Here is a 21,252-nt window from a genome sequence, read left to right on the forward strand (position 1 = left end):
ATAACAAAACAATATGCTCTTAATTATTTCCACTCTGAGGAGCATCATTATTCTGATTTCCAACAGTAAAGTAGAACTAAGGGTTAAGATGTTTCCTCTTCAGTCTGTCTTGCTTCTGTTTTGTTATGTGATGAAGCGATTTACTCCTGAGGTTTCTAACAGTACACCAGACTGTTATTCTTGGAGTTACATCTGAAGGTACAAGGTTTATTGTTTCATGTTTTACCTCATTGTAATTTGAGCCCTGTTCGTTTGTTTCCCAGGTCCATGGGGAAGGTGCATGGGCAGTGACTGTGGCCCGGGTGGCAGCCAAAGCCGGGCCGTGTGGTGTGCCCATGTGGAAGGCTGGACGACGCTTCACACCAACTGTGACCAGGGCCAGCGTCCGTCCAACCAGAGAAACTGTTTCCGTGTGTGTGACTGGCACAAGGACCTTTATGACTGGAAACTGGGTGCCTGGAACGAGTGCGTGCCAGTGTCGGCAAGGACCTTTGGGGCCTCGCGGCCGTTCACATGCAGTGGAGGCGAAGAGGGCATTCAGACCCGGGAGGTGGGCTGCATACTGAAGTCAGACGGCTCTCCAGCAGATGATGCCATCTGTGAGTACTTTGAGCCCAAGCCTCGCCTGGAACAGGCATGTTTGATCCCTTGCCCCCAGGATTGTGTGGTTTCCGAGTATTCACCATGGACATCCTGTTCCAAAACGTGCGGAACAGGCCTCAGGAACAGGGTCCGCAGCGTCCTGGTTCCTCCACTTTTTGGAGGCGCCGTCTGCCCCAACCTAACTGAGTTCCAGTCCTGTAAACCGGGGCCTTGCACAGGTCCAGAGGGCATGTACAGTCTCAGGGTTGGACCGTGGAGCCCTTGCGCTCTCCCGCAGACACGGACAGCACGTCAAGCCAAGCGCAGGAAAGGTAAAGGCCAGGGGCTCAGGGATCGAGCAGGAGTCAAAGATCCCGAGACCAGGGAGCTTATACAGAAGAAACGAACCAGGAACCGCCTTAACCGGCAAGAGAGCCCCTTCTGGGACATTCAGGTGGGCTACCAGACTCGGGATGTGACCTGCATACATAGGAATGGGAGCGCTGTGGGACGCAAGTGAGTGGCACTATTTTTATGTTAATGTGACATTAAAGTTAATATGTTTTGGGGTTCTTTTCTGCAGCACTATTATACTGTATGTCACTTTAATCTTCCTGCAAGGGCACTGATGAAAAATTCATCAAAAATACATCTTGAAAATAGAATGAACACATCGCTTGCATGATGTATCCATACAGTGTCTTTTTTCGTATTTTCTTTTGTTTCACTAATTTGCCAAGTATTCCTTATATGTATTTCCATCCACCTGTTTAATGTTGTCATGTGTCTGTGTAGCTGTGATGTTGAGATGTACTGGTCCTTAAGTCAGTGGGTTTCTAACAGCTAAACATGATACCAAATTTGTTTTCCTCCAAGTTTTTCTTCTCCCTGTCAGGAGGTGACATGTAGTGGAGGATGTTTATCGGCTGTGTCTTTGTCACTGCCGTGCTGTCAGAGCAATGAGGCACAACTACCACAGTGTATTTGATGTCAACTTCCGAGGATGGAAGTGGCAAAGCAACTCATTTTTATGACATGAAATCAATCTCAGCCACAACTTTGTGTAGCACTTTTCAAAATAAGGCAGTTTTCTGGGGTTTTTTTTGCCCTCTGGGTTTTGAATGGATGTGTAAAGAAGTGAACAAATCAAGGGTCACTCAAAATGGCACCTTGAAGTCAAATTGCTACAGTAAATATTCTAAACAGTAAAGGGAAATGTTTACTGCATTTTAACCTTTTAAGGTTACAACTGCCAGATATGTTAAAGGCTCAGTTCATATAAATATGTATATAAATATATATAAATAACAAGACAGATATTATCTCACATACCAAGCCATACAGATACTGTAGTTTTAAGTGTCTAACATGTAGATATGGAAGTGACGGATATTTAAAAATCAAAACTAGGAGTATGTGAAAAAATGTTTATGATTGAGGAGTCAAGTCTGTAAGCTAACGCTGCAAAGATTTCAGGTTAACACTAAGAGAAGGGTGGGGCATGGCTGAGGGCGTTGACTGGTTTGTTGTGACATCACAAAGTTACTGAAGTCTTGACGGCTGGCTTTAAAGCTCAGTTTCTGAATACAGGCTGTGTGCATTTCTCTGTGGACTGAGCGCTCTGATACTTTCACAGTATTAATACAGAACCTAGACCTGATCTATAATCAAACAAGACTTAAAAATCTCACTTTATACAATATGGGACCTTTAACTAGTATCACAAAATGTGAACTTTTTAACTCCATCAAACAAAGAATTGCTAGAATATGTAATTGAATGGGCACTACTATACAGAATACAATTTGTAACTGTATGAGTGCTGCCATTTATAGTGTTGGTAAACCCAATTGGGATTTAACCTCTCACCCTCTCTTTATTATTGCTGCGAGCTACAAAGTCACACACTCTGACTGATAATAAGACAGATCAAATGGCTCTCAATTCCCACTCATTTCTCAGCAGAAGCCTCAGCCTGAAATGCACATCAAACGTTTACTCCCAAGAAATGAGTCTACCACCAGCCTGCAGAGAGGAAGGCACCATTAACGTAAAGCCTCGGATTTGGAGCTGGGATTTTGGTAAATACATGACAAGTGTGATTGTTCCACTCTAAGTGTCAGGCTGTGCCGACATCAGAAGTGTCTCCTGCAGAACCCGTCAAGCAAAAACATATTTTCACAGACTGGTTAATGTTATTGTCCTTCATTATACCTAATTATCACATCTGCATTTGCATCTCGGAGGATCAGATTCAACATCAAAAAAGCCAAGTGTAAATGCAATCTAGAAGTGTTAGACTGACATGCAGGTGTGAATGCATCCATCTCTCCATGACACATCCTCAGTCATTCTCCTACTCGATATAACTGTGTCAGTAAACATGGAGGTAACTGCATGCAATTTATTTTTTGCACTTTTTATTTTGAAACATAACATCAGCACTAAAAATAAAAAAAAGATACAATCTATTTCCAAACAGAAGTACCAAAACCCACCACACCCAAATACAGAGGGGTGAAACAAAATACAGTGGCGTTCTTAGAAATAAAGCAAAAAAAAGATTAAAAATAAGAGACAGTAAATAAGAGACAATACAGAGACGGTACAAAATGCACAGGAAAACATCATCATCAACAGTGTGCTTCCTCCTCATTCTCTTATTTATAAAAAGAAATACACATGCCCAAGTATTTTTCTGTCCTGTCACACTTCCTTCTTTCATACACAGAAAACTTCTCCTAACACTGTCACCCAGTTCTTAAAAGGAGGCTCTCCCTGTTTCTCCCAATTCCTGACAATGATTTGCCATCCAATTGTTACTGCTGTCTGGGTTCAGTCCTTCAGTGATTGTGGGAAAAGCAGGTAGCACTTTACAATCTCCTAACATATAAAGTTTTGGACCAAATAAAAATTGCATCACTATGACATTAAAAATATAACAGTGAATCTTCATTGACGGATTTTGGTGCGTGTCCAGAGAGTATGTACGAGCTCTACATTTCCAACAGGCTGCAGAATCCTTTAAACCAAGTCTGTAAATAAACCATCTGGCTTCCACTTGTAGCGCTGTAAGATTTTGAATCGTATGAGCCTCACCCTGAAATCTTTTGACATTACACGGGAGTTGCTTCAGATTCTATCCCACTTCTGTTCATCAAATGAGACACAGAATCTCTTTCCCAAACACGTTTAAGAGCTGCAGACGTTTTTTTTCTTACGGTCCACGTGATGACTGCAGCTGAAATGACAATTGAATTAGACACAGGCCTTTTGTGTGTTTTATGTTACTCCATGGATAGCTAAACAGATATTGCTGTTATATATTCTTCATATTCAGGCAGTTGCCAAACAACTTCAGCTTCAGCATCGTCACCACCCTCTGGGCCAGAGGAGGGGCCGACTGACCCTAATTTGCACGAAGCCCAGTAAAACAAATGAAGGATGCAATCAGATTTGATGCCTATAGTCAAGAATGTCTACAAATTGGACTCCTAAACCAGGATTAGTGCTGTCAAAATAAGTCTCCTGATCCCTTTTTAAAAAAAATTAGATTTAGATACTTCTTAAAGGTATTTGTGGAGGGGTATGTTTCTAATTGACAAACTGAATATTTCATCTGTGACCCGTTCGTTCTGAAAAAAAAGAAGAAGTTTCATCACCTAAATATAAAAATGTATATTCTACTATCTGGTACAATTTTAAAAGTCAGCGTTTGTCAAAAATATTACCAATCCACAGCCGCTGTAGAGAGTTGTAAAGTTGTGGACGACCAGATTCAACAAAAAGTTATGTAACATTACGAGGTAATCAGTGAATTATAGTTGTCGTGACAACGTGTAGTGATGTTACTCGTAATAACCCTCTGATTTCTACATTAGATGAGTGTAAGATAGTAAGAAATTCTTCTAAAGAAATGCTTCCGTGGATGTCTCATCTCTGTTTCTGTTCCTCGACTGACGGTAAGTTAAAATGTCAGCGCCGCTCCCCTGAAACTCAGATTTGGGGCTTTCATAAGGTCTCTGATCTCCAGGAAAGAATCAGTGACAGTGTCAGTAGAGCAAGCCTCCATTCACATCACATATCTGTCACATGCCACTGTACTCTAAGATTTGATCAATTATGTACTAAATCTATTCATTAATGCTTTGTTGGCGCCAAGCTCTCAGCAGTGACTGGGATCAAATATTTCAAAGGAACCGTGAAAACAACTCACATGCCCTTAGGAGCATAAATATTAATCCTTGACTTGTTTATTTCTTGTTCTGAAATATTCATAGTTGTTTTTGCCACTTTCAGAAAAGTGGAACAAACTTCCCAGTGAAGCAATAACCCAGTCATATCCTAGCCAGACGCTCTCTGAACATCTTGCTCACTTCATTTCCAATTTTGTTTGATGAACATCTGTCACTGGGTTTATACTTTCTCCACAGTCCCCCACTCGTCCCAAACAGGCCACGTACTCATAACTCAGTCTTGTTAACCAGCATGCATTATGACCTTTTTATTTATTTATTTTATTATTTTTCGCCACTGAGGGGGGTGCATCATATTACATCATTGCGTTTAATCCTGACTTTTGTTTCTCGTCTCTTTTTTGGCCCAACTTCTCCTCTTAATATTTTTTGTCCTCCATGGGCTTAAAGGCTTCTTTAATAATTTGACCCACATAGATTTATGTTTTTAGACCATCTCTGTAGCACATTTCCGTTTTGGAAGTAATGAGCATGCAAGTGTTGAAATATGAGGACTCTCTGACTGCCTGTATTTTTCTGAAAGCCCTCGGAGTCCATTGTTGCAAGTCACTGTGTAAAACCTAAAGGCTTAAAAATGAACATTTTTTTTTTCAGACATCATCTCACTTATTTAAATAGAGAATGATTGTGTCCTCATTCTGTCTCAATGACTGAGATGAAGAAATAATGACTTCTTTTTGCAACTTTGAAATCTCCACAAAAATGCTCGTGGATGCACACAACAAACGGCGAAGACTCAAAGGGATCCAGTTTCAGCAAAAATGGGTCATTGGCTGCATTAGGGGCTTTTTAAAACACAAGAAGTTCCATCTGAGACAGGAAATCGAGCCATCACCCTCAGTGCCTCACAGTCAATGTTTAAATTCCTCATTGTTTTTCTCAGATGCGGAAAGAAAAAAAGAAAAAAGAGCCTGCACACAGAGCATGTTTGGCAGAAAAACAAAACTACAATTTTTCACAGTGTCGCTTCAGTAGCACTTCAAAGACTGCAGAGGTGTTTTAATCGCCATAGACGCAGGAGTTAAATAAAATAAAATTAAAAAAAACACACAGCTCATACATTTCCGCATTTATACCAAAAGTCTGAGTTGCTGGAGGTGAAGTGTGGTGGCAATGTCTAAATGAGAGTTTTCTAAATGAAGCAGAGCTGTAATTAGCACTAATAGCTCGTCAGCTGCATCGCCTCGAGGGGAAAGACATCCAGACTTAGTAGCAGAAAGCAGTCGGCTTTAGTTAGAACAAATTTCTAATGATTCAAAAGGGGCCCAAAGAGGACGGGGTATTCATTACATCTAAATGCTATTTAGATGATCAAAAGATGTGTGTGAACAATAGATCAGAGGTTGTTTTGGTTGTCTTCACACTTAAAACTGAAGGATGCCACACCACCCCTATTTTACCCTTAACGTAAAAGTGATTATGCAGCTCATATGCTAATGAGAGCAGCTAATGACAAAAATGTGGCACCAGTCAAGGGCAGAGAGTGAAGCTTTGCACGCCACTCGTCGTGTCACACATCTATTACTCCGACGCGTTCAGAGACCAGAAACTGTGGCTTTAAGGCATCTGGGCGCAGTGACATTAACACGGCCGTGACAGTAACTGAAAGATTTAACTTCACTCTGTTTACCATAAACATGCTCTGTGACCGGTTAAAGCCCGAGGATGACAAAGGAATAAAAGGATCTGGCTTTGGAGAGTTTCCAGGCTTATTCGCGTGTTTCATTCTCAAGCTTGGAATTGTCATTTAGTTGCTGTGAAACGATTGGTCAACCAATAAATAAGTCAATTGAGAGAAAATTAATCTGAATGAAAAAAATTTGCTCGTTTCAGCCTCTAAAAAAATCTGTTTTTCTTTGTTTTCTATCAGTGTAAATTTAAGAAATTATTTGACATTTTGAGAAATATGCTGAGATTGATTCCACTCTCATATCTATATGCTAAATATGAGGCTACAGCAACCAGCTACTTAGCTTAGCAAGACTGGAACAAAGGTAATCAGCTTACCTGCATCTCCAAAGCTCACTAATTCAGTCAGTCAGTCAGTAATCAGTAATACAAACAATATAACACAAATGCAGAATAAAAACAATAAAAACAATCCCCACCACCTCCATCCACACACAGAGCCATAAATGACTAAGATATAAATAGAAACAATAAAAATAAGACAATAATAAGAGGAACTGAGGAATTAAAATGTTACATCTTGTTGTTGTTTAATCTGTTAAAATGTGGTTTTACTGCTGGACTATTCCTTCAATAAAAAGGTCTCGATTACAAGCGTGGGGAATTCTTCTCTTGTAGCACTGTCTGCATTCTGAGCAGAGGAATCCTCCCTTTCATCCAAGTTCAACCTCATAATAACCATACCTCCTCTTCCCCCTCCCCCCTCCCCTCCCTGTCGTCTCCCAGCCTCTGCACACTCAGGGACCTGCCTCTGACCGTCCAGTCCTGCGTCCTCCCCAAGGACTGCCAGGTGACCGACTGGGCCGAGTGGGGCCCTTGCTCCAAAACCTGCGTGGACCCCGAGTCTCCCAGAGGAAATCGCACTCGGAGCAGACAGGTACTCCAGTTTCCTGTGGGCGAGGGGGCGGATTGCGCGCCGCTGGAGGAGTCGGAGCCTTGTGAACCTCAGGGGGACGGTGTGCCACCCTGCGCCACGTGAGTTCCTTCTGATGATGATGGGGGGGGGAGGGGGGCACAGCGGGGAGTGAGCAGAGGCTTTTTGAATTTGAGTAAAAGTGTAGATGTGGGTTTCGTAGCTTAGCGCCCGACAGGGGCTCATGTTTCACAGGGATACAATTGCATGTTAAGTTGTGATAATACCTTCCTCCTTGGGTACCACATTGTCAAGACCTTGCTCGAGTAACAAAACACACGGCAGGGATTCATTCTGTATTCCAGCAGAGCTCAGGCTCAGATACAGTGGTATTCAACCTAACTGAGGCTGCACACGTTTCCTGTTGACTTCCCTTTACTCATATCACCAAGTTCATTTGCTCTCCTGGGTGGCCCATGGAGGTGTGTGTGTGTGTGTGTGTGTGTGTGTGTGTGTGTGTTTGTGTGTGTGTGTGTGTGTGTGTGTAGGAGACAGCATATGGAGATAGATTAGTATAAGTGCTTGGGCTGGTGCCAGACACAAAGTAGAGACAAATGCAGGGAGACTGCAAGGATATTTGAGTCCAACAAATTCTCTCACACAACATTCAGACCGCAGGCTCACAGATGGCCTTCACTCCCTCAGTTTCATCCTATATCATCTTTACACACCTACTACCAACAACCTATTCCCACTTTCATCCTAGAGTGTTTGATTTTCTGTCAGACTGGTTATTTTATTTATTATATATTTTTAGAAAACAAGAAATAAAGTTTCTCTTCATAGATTTTGGTGTGTACTGACACTTACTACTGCGCAGCCACTTTACAGCATCACTACCAGCTGTAATCAGTAATGGGATGGGCCTCTAGATTGTGATTATTATTCAAATATTCACCTTTATAAACAAAAATCTTACATCTCTATTCTTCTGTTGGGTAAATAAATGGTTAAAGTGGTGAAGAAACTGTGTTACAGGCTGACCATGTAATACTGAATGTACTTGCATACTAAACATACTTCCCCACAGTACCACATAACGTTATTAGAAAAACAGAGGGACTAAATTGGTTGTAGGTGTGCAACGCATCTTTATGTGCTAAAGTCAGTTCTGCAAGACTGTAAATATGCTGTTCCTTTCCATCCACACTGAACTCCGTCACACTCTCATCCACCCAACCCCTGCTGTTCCACGTTCTCTCCGTCTGCAGTTACACCTGGAGAACCACGGAGTGGAGCGACTGCCGGGTTGACTTGTTGCTAAGCCAACAGGACCGTCGACGTAGCAACCTGACGGGGCTTTGTGGAGGAGGCCTGCAGACCAGAGAAGTTTACTGTGTCCAGGCCAATGCGGAGCTTCTGAAATACCTCAACAGCCTCCGAGAAAAAGACAAAGGTAAAAAAAAAAAAGTTTTAAATTGTTGAATAGAATAAATAACCTTGCTTTTATTCAGTGAATTTGCATTGACTTAGTATTCAATTACACCACTTATAGTAGAACTTGGTTAGAGTTCATCCTGAACACACGTTTAGTGCTACGATTAGTCTGCAGCACATGCACAGTGTTAAACTTCCACTCTTCAGTATTTCTCTATATTGCTCAAGTTTTCAGGGACAGTAAAGGATAACAGTGACTGGAAGCCTTGGATTATTCTAGCAATATGTTCTTCTACTTAATATATTGTCATATATGTATTATTTATGTTCATGGACACATTGTTATGTAGACCAGCTGCTTGTTGCTGCTAAGTACGTGATTGAGATGTTTTGAATGGCTCTTGAAGCCAGTCAAACGTCTGCCAAATCTAAAAGACAGTTTATCTTAATTTATCACAATATGCTCCGACTGCTTCAAAATGCTGCACTTCACTATGAAAATAACTCACTCACAATATTTCCTTCTAGGTTGTTTTTTTTCTTATTCCAGCCTCTGTTTCTGTGTCCACTGCTCTTTCCTGTCTCCCTTCTGTCCTCTGTGATTTCTATATTATTATAAGAGTAGTAGTACTAAGGTTATTTCTGACACACAGAGGTCCATATCAGTATAAAAGTAAAATGCAGGACAATAACACACATACAAAAAAAAACCAAGAGGAGTATCTTGTGTCCCTTAGTGTGGGCTCAGTTAAGACCTCTATGATTACATTTCTGAGTCAATTAATCGACTCATGAATCTATACATGTCAACACAGCATGAAAGGTGGAAACATTTGCTGTCACAAGCGTTTGACTGCATCTCGTAAGCTTGAGAAAAATGCTGAATTCATCGTTATCTGCCACCTGAAGCTTTTTCATAATGGGTGCAGCGTGTAAAAGAATTCCCTTTTTGTCAACTTGCATATTTTAGTTAAGTCGTCCTTGTTCCACACTGTAACTAAATTCAACACCACAGCTGCGCACACGCAGCATCACACAACCACGTCTGAAAAAAAATCAGTTCAATTCTCAAGTGTAACTCAAATGAATTTGATCAAGCGCTGTTACATGACGGCTTATACCCCCCCCCCCCACACACACACACACAGTGTATACAGGAAGTCCCTCTGCAGTCCCTCTATGGATTTGTAGCAGATAATTGCACATCAAATGCTGACATAAGCCCACATGTTGTCTCAATCCATATACAGATATACAATGACATAAGATATTGCATCTGCATTCATAGTCATTGTAGTATTTATTTTAATATCCCACTGTGGCTGCGTGGTTTGCGTCATGTGTTCTGTCTGAACATTTAAACAGCACATCTGCTCCTTTGAAACCGAATCAGGAGTCATTTAGATCAGGGATTTGTCCGCTCGTGTGTCCTGCGGTGACTTGTCAGTGGCCACAGGAGCAAAGGCCTCCGTTTCCGACACTTGTCAAACCAGCTTAGAGTCAAAGCTGCCCTCTTAAAGAGGGTGTTAAACACATTAGTTGAGACTAAGCTTATGGAGACCAACTGTGCTGATCGTGTGAGAAAGTGACAAAGTCTGAGAGAAGGTGAGATGCCAGTCAACATTTTTGCCAAATGTAGAGAGATGCTCCTCTTTGTTTTGACACCGCCATCACTGGTAATAATAATAATAATTTTTTTTAATATAATATGTTTCAGAAACAAAGCTACAAACTGCTTAACAGTGATGCAAGAAATAAGTTAGTAAAGTAAGTAAGTAAATAAAGTGGAGAAATTATAAAATGAAAGAAAACGATAATTAAATCAGTGACATCTTTTACCGCCATTTATTTAAGTCATCTGTTTAATAAGGGATTACATAAACTGAGGTAGCCGAGCAACTGACCTAATGTTTGTCAAGCCAAGTAATAAAATATGTTAATTAAAGAGTCAAGGAGTTATTGCTGTAAGTAAACTTACAACAGTCCTTATAGCTGCATTCAGCTCTATGGGTTTGTCCATGTTTGTGCTCATTTTTCTGTCGCCATGTTTCTGCCTCTGGCACCTGAGGGTGACGTTACTGTTCTTAATCTTACTTACAAAGCCCTCGTTGGCTCGGTGGTGTTTCCAACCAGGGAAACAGCCATGAGAGCACACCAGCAGACCTAGTGATGTCTGAGAATTCACAGGTCTGGAAACAGACTATAAAGCTAATGAAACACTCAACAGCAATGTTTTATATGAATTTTTTATTTTTTCCATCTGTGTTTATCTGGTTATTCATGATCCAGAGACTTTGTGCTCTCAACAGAACGATAAAACACAACATCAGATCATGTGCATCAAGATTTTCTCCCTGAGAAAATAAGTATTAAATAAGTATTGTGAGATAGGTTTAATAAATTGTTTGTTTTTACTATTGTCACTAAGATTTTAGTGCAAACCTATTCTGTCGTTAGTCTGAGACTAGCAAGTAGTTACTAAAAGCTGAGGAAGGATTTAATGCAAAAAATTTGGAATAAGATATTCACGTGTCCACCATCAATCAATGGTGGACACGATAGATTATTACACTTTATTCTTTTTAATATTTCTTGAAGGGTCGTAATATTAATCTAAAACTATAATGTGAGATGTTGAATACATTTATAATAAATGACTTGTGAGGGAGGAGCGGGCAGGGCCTCTGCTAATCTAAAGCAACGTTTTTCTGGGTTTGAATTGATCGGCGTTCCCCTGCTTCTCTGAGTATCTGCCCTAATTAAAGAATAATGAGTCTGGTAGCAAAGATTAAATCCATCGACGGACAAAGTGTATTGTATAACATAAGGATGAATGTATAATGTATAGCCTGTGAGACTGTATGTCTTTCCTCTGTCCGTCTCCTCCTTTCTCCCTTTAAGCTGAAGTGCTATAGGGACCGTAGGGCGAGGGAGAGCACACGGTGCACGTGGAGCGATCATACATGTTGAGGTGTAACCTCTGCTAGTATACAGTAAAAGATTCATATAAACAAGCATGTTGAGAGTGGTGTTGCCAGGGCTGGCTGTGCAGAAATATGCGTGACTTGTGTGTGAGAGTGCATGAACACACACACACACTCACACACACATGCACACAAAGTTCTTATCTTCTTGGCGCAGGATTTCTTTCCCTTCCATTGGGGGGTAATCTCCCAGCATACCACTGAGACAGAGAGGCAGACAGTGGCTCAAGTGAAGTTTGCTGCAACCAGCGCTCTCTTTTCCCCCCGTTCTCATGCATAAATATCACCATGCAAAAGGGAGGAGGATACCCTCAGGCCTAGATCTGGAATCAGCTTACCACCTCCTAAATCTTAACCTTAATCTTTATGGGGGAATAGCTCCAATCTGACCCCAGACCTGTATCTATAGCATAAGTAACTTCATCTAGCATTTCCTCAGCTAATGCTGTGTAACTGGAGGCTTGGGTTTCTCAGCTGCTGCAGCATATGGATCCCTGAAGCACCACATCCAACCTGGTGGGAGTTGACATTTTGGTCATCTTTCCCAGGTTGATTTCAATTCTTAACTACATGCTGAGAACCAGAATCATCTGAAAGTGTGAGTGATTGGAGTGACAGAAGATATAAAAGAAATATGGTTATTCTTGACATGGTTGGCCTAGCTTAGCATAAAGACTGGAAGAAAGGGGAAACAGCTGGCTTGGCTCTGTCCAAAAAAATATGCCTGCAAATATCTTTTAAAGTGCTTTATTGACACAATGTGTGTTGTTTGTGACATGAACAGAAATGTAAAAGCAGCAATTTGTGATTTTATGCTTCAGCTTTGTGCTCAAGCTTTTTCTTCTTCTTCTTTCCTGACCAGTTATTACATTTTGAAAAAAGACACAAAGATATCAAGAAATAATACACAGAGACACAATTAAGAGAAGGAATAAGAAATCTGAATCCCAGGGGAGCGATAGAGGCGCAGCTCAATGGTAATACACTTCCTGCCAAAGAAGAAAAAATAAATCTCCTGGTAGAAGAAAGCTGCTGGAACAGTTTATCCTTCCGCCCAGCACTTTGTGTGCAGCATCTGCAGCTACAGTGAGGGGTTGCTATGTGAAATAATCCAGCACAGTAACAATGGATGACAACACTACAGTCACTGCACCTGCTGGTTCCAGCTCATAACGCCTTTTAAAACCAGTAATTGTTGTTTTTACCTTTTTCAGTTTTTTGTGCAGGTGAAACGTTTTTATTGGTTAGAGCTCAGGCTAGCTGTTTCTCCTGCCCCCAGTATTTATGCTAAGCTAGGCTAACCATGTCCTGACTGCAGCTCAGGAGTGACGTCGATCTTTTCATCTCTCTCTTGGAAACACAGCAAATAAGCACATTTCCCCAAACGGTTCAATGCTTGGAAAGTCATAAAAGACAATGCAAAATCAAGACAATCAGCAGTTAATTAGCTGCCATGAAACAAAGATGTTAATTGTGTCAAAGACCCAAGATAAGTCGGTCGCTGTGAAGTTAAAAAGACTGTAATCAGATTTCTTTTGATCCCCCAATGCTAACATCTCCAACCTGATCAGATGACATGGTGACCAAAAGTCTGTGTGGCTTTTGTTCGTAAACCACGAGTCTGATTTGGCCATATCAAAATAAAAGAGTCACAAACAAAAATTATCTTGTACAATCGCTTAGACCGATAAAAAAAAAGAAGAAAAGACACAGACGGAAAGATTGAATCTTTCTTCTAAAGCATTTGATTGTAAACAGTCCCGGGTTTTCGAGGCCCAGCTCTCTGTGGCCTCTCCTGCTGTGGTTGTTAGATTAGTCTCTGCTAGTGTCTGATGTACAGCCCCCCCCAACACACACACACACACACACACACACACACACACACACACACACACACACACTCTCCGTGTTTGTTTGGTAATGCCTGTCTCCCCTGTGTGTGCGTAGCTAATAGCGCTATCTCCCCCTGTAATTGCAGCGGGTCAGACCCAAAGACAGCAGAAGCCTAGTGTTCCCCCTCTCCTCTCCATCACCTTCCAGATTACAGGTAGGTGCTTTTAGTCACGCTGATAACGGAGCCCCAGCCCCTCCCCGTGCTTTACGCCCCCCAGGCCCTTTTCTCTGTTTTCTTTTTTACCTCCACATCCCTTTTTATCCTCTTCCTTTCTCACTATCAGTCTCCTCTGCTCTATCCTCCTCTCCCGTCCTTTATACCTCTCCTCTCTCATTTTCTCCTTTCCTTTCCTCTCCAACCTTTTCTTTTCCTTTTTTCTCTTATCCTCTATTCCGTTTCCTAACCTCTACCCTTGTCTCCTCTCCTATCCTCTGTCCTCCTCTCCTCTTCTCCTGTTTCATGTCTCCTTGTTTCCTTTCCTCTCTTTGTTTCCTCTTGTTTTCCTCAGTCCTTGTTTCCTCTCATGATCTCCTCTCCTTTTTTCTTCTCATCTTCTCTCCTAACCTATATCCTCTTTTTTTCTCCTATCCTCTGTCCTCCTCTCCTCTACTCTTGCTTTACCTCTCCTTGTCTCCTCTCTCCTCTCTCCTCTCCCCATTTCTTTTCATCTTCTCTCCTAAAATCTATCCTTGTCTCCTGCCCTATCCTCCATCCTCCTCTCCTCTACACTTGGTTTTTCTCTCATTGTTTCCTTTCCTCTCACCTTATTTCATCTCATCTCCTCACTTCTATCCTTATTTCCTTGTTTCCCCTCTCCTCTCCTCTCCTCCCCTATCATCTCCTCTCCTCTCCCCTCCTCCCCTATCATCTCCTCTCCTCTCCCCTCCTCTCCTCTCCTCTCCTCTCCTCTCCTCTCCCCTCCTCTCCTCCCTTCTCCTCTCCTCTCCTCCCCTCCCCTCTGTAAACATTACAATGGACCACAAAGGAAAAAAAAGAAGGCAAAATCATTCAATTAGCGATGCTTTGATTTTAGCAACACATTTGTGAAACCTCCCTCCACCACTGTGATACTGTAGATTTATGATGACATGTGTAGTGTACACAAAAATACAAATCTGTGTTTTCACCAAAGTTTCACGCCCAGACGGCGGCTCCTCATTCAGAGCGTTCACTGTTGTCGCCAAATCCAACAAAGGGATAAGAAGCATTACAACAAAGTTATGTACTCTCCCACAAAAAGCCGGGCAGCAGAGGGGAAACTTTGAAGGGACTGTAAGAAAAACTTTGTTCCCTTCACAAACAGAATGTGGAAAGTGAGACGTGAGACATTTTCCACCGCTGCAGACAGTAAGCCGCACTCGCATGAGGGATTTTTTTCCCCCTCCGTTGTCAGTTCAGCACAATAGAAAAATGAACTCACTGGGGAACACTCTATAAAGTGGACTAATAGAGAAGAAGGATATAGAGAAGGTTATTTTTTTCTCTCTCTCTCTCTCTCTCTTTTTATCACATGGAGACTAAAACTGTGTTGGTCCTCAATGTTTTATTCACAAATGGATTGATGTTAAAAGATTGAAGTCAGTGTAGTTCCCCAATAAGACGTGGATTAACAGTGGCTCAGCAAACTCAGTATTTGACTTGCAGTGTATTTGTAAGAGGAATTAGACATTTTGCATTTCAAAAGCCCCACTTACCTTCCCCTGTACAGTTCTGAGGGAATTATGATTCAGCTCTCATGACTATGTGAGACTTTAAGCTCTTAGATGTCTTGTAGGAACAGTTGGAATACAGGAAATAAAGTGCCTCAGGTTGAACATGTGAAGAGATTTTTATTTTTTTTGTTTCTTTTTGTTTGAGTCACTAAATATCCACTATAGAAAAACGTATTTGAAATTTATCTCTCAATACTTGAAAAGTGGAGATCACTCGATCCTCAGACTCTGTAGAGAGAAATCTTACAAACGTCTTGTATATGTGTATTTAACTTTCATGCCACCGCTGATATCTTCTTAAGACTTAAGGCCAGTTTTAACCAGGGAGAATTTCCTTTTGTGCGGGAAAGATTATGTAAAACGCCGAGTGACAGACACCACAACAGATGGTGCCAATTCAGTCACTGTCCTCTTGGAGCATCAAATTAAAACGAAGCAAAGTCTGCTTACACTAACAGGTGTTGATGGAGGAACTGCAGTGTCATGAGTTGATTACAGAAGACTCGTCTTTTACAATATTTTGTGAAACTCGGCTCAAAATTTCTGCTGTATCTTTGATATTCACTTCAGAGTTTAACTTTCATGCCAGCATTTTTTTAGTAGAGTTATTTTTCTCTAATGGTCAGTAGCTCCCGTTAAATTACAACATTAAATCTACAGACTATAACGTGTACTTTTAGTTAAAGGAGCTAATTGTAAGATTTGCTACTGCTACATAGCTAACATTAGCATTAATAGCTGTTGCAAGTTCAGGATCAAACTTCATTCCTTTACTCACTAAGAGCCGTCTCCAGAGGTGGAAATCAACTCCAATGTTACCTCTAGTCTCCATCACGTCTTTCCTTCTACTGAAGTTAGCATGCTAACCAGCTAGCACTGTCACTTTCCCATAGCAGATGCAGCACAGCACAACGATGGCTGAATCTCTTGTCAGGCGACAATCACCACCACCTGCTCCTGGCAAGAAAACACGTTCGGCGGCAGAGAAAACTTACAAACATCCCCTTTAAGCTCATCTTCTTTTAAGTCTTTTTCACTAAAATAAAATGTTTCTATTTTATTTATGTTTTTATACCATTTTATACCAATTATTCCCTAACTTGGAATGTGTGTTTTAGGATGAAATCTGGTGGACATGTTTGCTCTGTATGTGTGTAGCTGTAAAGCAGCCGAGGCTCAGAAGTGTCAGTCAGAGTGTGGAGCTCCAGGCAGGGGGTTGAACCCGTCTGCTGAGCGAGCAGGACTCTCTCTTATCACCGACGACGACCTGGAAGCACGGAGGTGGTGCACTGCTGGCCTGGTGGTTTGAAGGAATATTTCAACATTTTGGAAAATATTTGGTTTCTTGATGAGAAGATCAAAACCATTCTCATATCTCATCACTAAATATGAAGCGACCCTCAGCAGCCAGTCAGCTGAGGTTAGCATAAAGACTGGAAACTGGAAGAAACGGCTAGCAAAGCTGTTAATATAAAGCTAAAAGAATCTGCCTCCAAAGCTGACTCATTAACATGTTCTCATCCTCTTGTCTCATCAAGACTTCGCTGCTCCCAGACTTCCTGTAACATGAGTTGTCATTTTAACACTTCACATTTTTTGTAGGCGTTAAACAAATAAGATATAGCGTGCTAATCAGTCGGCTTTAAAGGTGCTGGTAGGTGCATTTTTTACACTTTGGACAGAGCCAGGCTAGCTGTTTCCCCTTATTTCCAGTCTGCATGTGAAGCTAAGATTACATGCCAAACTCATTCCTTTAAGGCCCATGCCAATCACTCCTTGGGATTCAGCCTAACTAGACGTTCTCTTCTCCATCTCTGTCCTCATATTTTGTCATACTTTGTCAATCTCCACTTTCTAGTATCAAATAAATACTAAAAAAAAAAAAAATCCTGCACGCACAGCTGGAAGATACAGTAGGTCTACTTTGAAATGACACTGACACCAACATACATACAAAATGTGCATGCATAAATGCATCAAGTCAGTATCTTCAGAAACTCCACACATCAAATGTATTTATCATGCCACGGCTCAGCAGAGAAATGTGATCTGCACAGTTGTCACAGAGCTGTGCCTTTGCATGGCGATAGCATCTCTCCATTTTATTTTCGACAAAGTTCCTCAGTGGGAGGTCAGACAGACACGCACTTACCAGTTGCATTATGGAAAGAGCTTTTTAAGTCCAGCGTGGCATGGAGAGGGAAAGCAGATGCCGAATCACACCTCATGGAATAATCTCCAGCCAAGATGTCGTCACCGTTTCTCTCACACCTTCAGTGTTGTATTGTTGAATCCTCTCTCCTGTCTCCGGCGAGAGTCGGTGGGCAGGACTCCACGATGTTTTATGTTGCTAGCAAGGCGCTGCACAAGATAATCACTGCTAATTTATCATTCTGACATGCTAACAGGGAGGCGATAAACAAAACAAAGGGATAATAGTGTCTACTTCACAGACATGCTTTGTTTTGTTTTTTGTTTTTTTTCCACCGTGGTTCTCATCTGCTCTCTATAGGGATTTTAATACCAGGAACAAAAGTAAATAAGCATTCTGTGTCCCTTGTTCCTGCTGGTTGTGATGCTGGTAAAAATACCCCACATAAAGACGAACCGGGATAGGATCAAAGTAAAGCAGGTTCATTTTATCTGCTGCTCATTTTCTGTTTTCCTTTTCTCCGTCTGCGCAGCCTCCCGCCCGGTGGAGAACAGGCTGTGCGAGGGGCCGATCCCAAACAGGTCTCAGCTGTGCCACATCCCCTGTCCCATCGACTGTGAGGTGTCGCCTTGGGGTGCCTGGGGGCCCTGCACCTTTGAAAACTGCAATGATCAGGCTGGAAAGAAAGGTACAAAGACATACATGCAAATAAATCATCATGGTTTGAAGGTGTCATTATGCCACATTTTAAACGTGATTATTATTTTTCTGAGTTATTGTGTGACATTGTTTTAAAGGTCCCATATAGTATAAAAGTAGATGTCCATGTGTAGTGTGATTATAGATCAGCTCTAGCTTCTATATTAATACTGTGAAAGTATCAAAGCCTCAGTCCACAGAGAAATGCACACAGCCTGTATTCAGAAACTGAGCCTTAAAACGACACGTCAGGACTTCTGGAACTTTGTGATGTCACAACAAAGCAGTCACCAAGCCCCGCCCACCAGGACCCACCATCCAAACCTTTACAGGATTTGGTTTCTCTGAGTGTTTTTACCTGAAATCTGATATATTTTTATTCAGTCACTCAGAAAACAGTCAGCCAATCAGAAGAGAGGCTCAGAGCCTCCTCTCTTCTGATTGGCTCACTGACCTGTTGTTACTAGAGCTGTAGAAATGTAAAACTACATTGAGATGGTTTTTCATACTTAAAACCACTAATTTATCTTCTTATGGAGATCAACACCGGGAAACTATGGGACCTTTAAGACAGTAACTGCCACTGTCTCAGGCTAGTTGTAATGTTTGTCATTTTTTCAAATAACCCCCCCCCCCGCTCATATTCACTTTCTTATTTTACTTTATCAAGTAATTAGTCCATTCCTTCATCCCTCTAACACTGAGTTTTATTTTGTGTTGAAAAAGCAGTGACCTCTTCCTTTTTCTATTTTCCAGCAATTATACCAAAGTATTTAATTTAACGAGGAAATAACAAAGTAGATTATTATGCATATCTTATTTCAGTAACTTCCCGTGTGGTAAACAAAATGAATTTGATTTTATAGTGTAGTAAATGCTGTTCATGTTCCATCCAACACTTTATGTTTTTCTTTTTTTAAGAGAGCAATATAATCAGTATCCAGTATCGGATAAACATTATTATTGAGTCTGAAAGCATCTTCATTATAGTTTTTATTACATGACATTATTATTTTTATACTAGCTATAACTTCACCATATATGGTCATGAATAGTTAATGATTGAACGTCTGTAGTCATAGCAGGTCATCTTGCTAAAAATACATAGGGTACATTTGTGTGGGTGGTGGTGCGGCCATGTTAGAATTACATTTTCAACATAAAATGTGCATCTGTTATAACAACATCTGGCAGTTGTTCAATCAGTGCATCCATAGTTTGGGAAAAATAAAATGTTTTTGCAAAATTACACATAAATCTAATGTGATATATTTGAAAAAGCCATTAGATGATCGACGTAGTGTTCACTGAAGCTTCAAAAACATGTCGTAGGCTGACTTCTGCATGACTTGGTTCATTGGTCACATGTGTATTGTAACTGTAAAAACTCACCGGAACAATATGGGCGGAGTGAGATTCCTGGTCGCCTCGAGCTCGCCCCAATTTTTTCTCATATTCCCATTAGTATTAATGAGTTGTCTGAGCAAGTCAGCCATCAAACCCAACCAAGCTAATCATGACCATCTATCATCAGTGGTGGAAGGAATACTTAGATCATTTACCTCAGTAAAAGTATCAGTACCACAGTATAAAAAGTCCTGGATCCAAATCCTACTTAAGTAACAGTACAAGAGTATTATCAGCACGTTGTACTTCAAGATTCAAAAGTAAGTAAGTAAGTGCTCTGTGACTGAACTATTATTATATGTCAGTATTAGCCTTTACTGATGTAGCTGGTTGATTCAACTACTTTATATACATTTAGTACAGTGATGCCCAACCTAAGGGTCTGCCCCCTCCAAAGGGTCACAAGATAAATCTGAAGGATTGTGAGATGATGAAAGAACAAAAAACTAATTTCAACTATAGAAAATTATATCATTTTTTTGGATTCTCCTGTATTTCAGATTTTGTTATGAAATACTGGATTTGACCTATTTGGACAGTTATTTAAATTAAACCCTGTGAGACGTTTAATGGGGAAAATGTCTCGTTGGTGTAACCGCTATGTACATGTAGACATCTGTGACAATGGGCCCCAACTAGACACAGTTTTGTTTTTTGTTTTTTTGGTAATTTTGTCACAAGTCAAAATGGTTGTAGCGATGAATTATGAGTTTATCATATTTTCTTACGTAAAATTCAACAAAATCTGAATTTCAAAATCTTAATCTTAGAAGTAACTTAGTTGCTAAAGATGTCAAATAAAATATAGTGGAGTAAAAAGATTTAAAGTGTAGTGGAGAGGAAGTGTGAGGTACCACATGTGTACTCATCACTGGCTATCGCACATATGAGGGAGAGTGTTCTGTAAATGTACTGGTAATAGATTTGGTGTAATTCTCAATCACGGCAGCTAAGCACTGTCTTTGCACTCTTTGCCATGCTGCAGGTTTTAAACTGAGGAAGCGGCAAATCACCAACGAGCCAACGGGAGGGCCTGGAAACTGTCCGCACCTGGTGGAGGCGGTGCCGTGTGACGAGCCCAGTTGTTACGACTGGCAGCTGGTCGGCCTGGATCAGTGTGTTCCTGAAGACGAGAAGCCGTGTGGGCCCGGCAGTCAGCTCGCACAGGTCCAGTGTGTCAACAGCAACGGTGAGATGGGAGAATTCAGTCTCACTGTCCACGTAGATGATGAGATTTTACTGAAGCTGAATTTGCTGTCGACGATGCCTGAGTGGTTTGTTTGTGAGCATTTTCTTTCCGTAGAGGCTGTATGTGTTGATTGACCTTATCGAGCAAACTCCGACTCTCCATTTACTCATCTAAAGAGTGTGTTATGCTTTTGGTCCACCTCCGTTTGCACGGAAGTGCAGGTCTGACCTTGTGTGAAATATCCTATATTTTCAAAGTCACCTCTCTGCTGACCCCTCCAGCTCCGGCTGTACAGCTCTGTACGTGAGGAGACTTCCATGGCTGGACTTCTGCTTTGCCATTCATCAACTTTGCGAGGAGTTCTCTCCTGACTCCATTTCCTCTCTCCCTCCCTCCCT

At 41.3% G+C, this 21,252-nt stretch overlaps 1 protein-coding gene across 1 annotated transcript in view; it reads left to right on the top strand.

The window, feature by feature from the left end:
• thsd7ab (thrombospondin, type I, domain containing 7Ab) overlaps positions 1-21,252 on the top strand; it is a 150,366-nt gene that overhangs the window by 47,020 nt on the left and 82,094 nt on the right. The window contains exons 2-7 of the mRNA XM_023393425.2: positions 264-1,098; positions 7,254-7,502; positions 8,652-8,836; positions 13,780-13,848; positions 18,092-18,247; positions 20,651-20,854. Of these exons, the coding sequence (XP_023249193.1) occupies positions 264-1,098; positions 7,254-7,502; positions 8,652-8,836; positions 13,780-13,848; positions 18,092-18,247; positions 20,651-20,854 (1,698 nt within the window). The remainder of the gene's footprint in view (positions 1-263; positions 1,099-7,253; positions 7,503-8,651; positions 8,837-13,779; positions 13,849-18,091; positions 18,248-20,650; positions 20,855-21,252) is intronic.

This window comes from Seriola lalandi, unplaced genomic scaffold (assembly GCF_002814215.2).
Source record: "Seriola lalandi dorsalis isolate HSWRI2012SDOR001 ecotype SW California unplaced genomic scaffold, Sedor1 jcf7180002054934, whole genome shotgun sequence".
Classification (NCBI taxonomy): domain Eukaryota; kingdom Metazoa; phylum Chordata; class Actinopteri; order Carangiformes; family Carangidae; genus Seriola; species Seriola lalandi.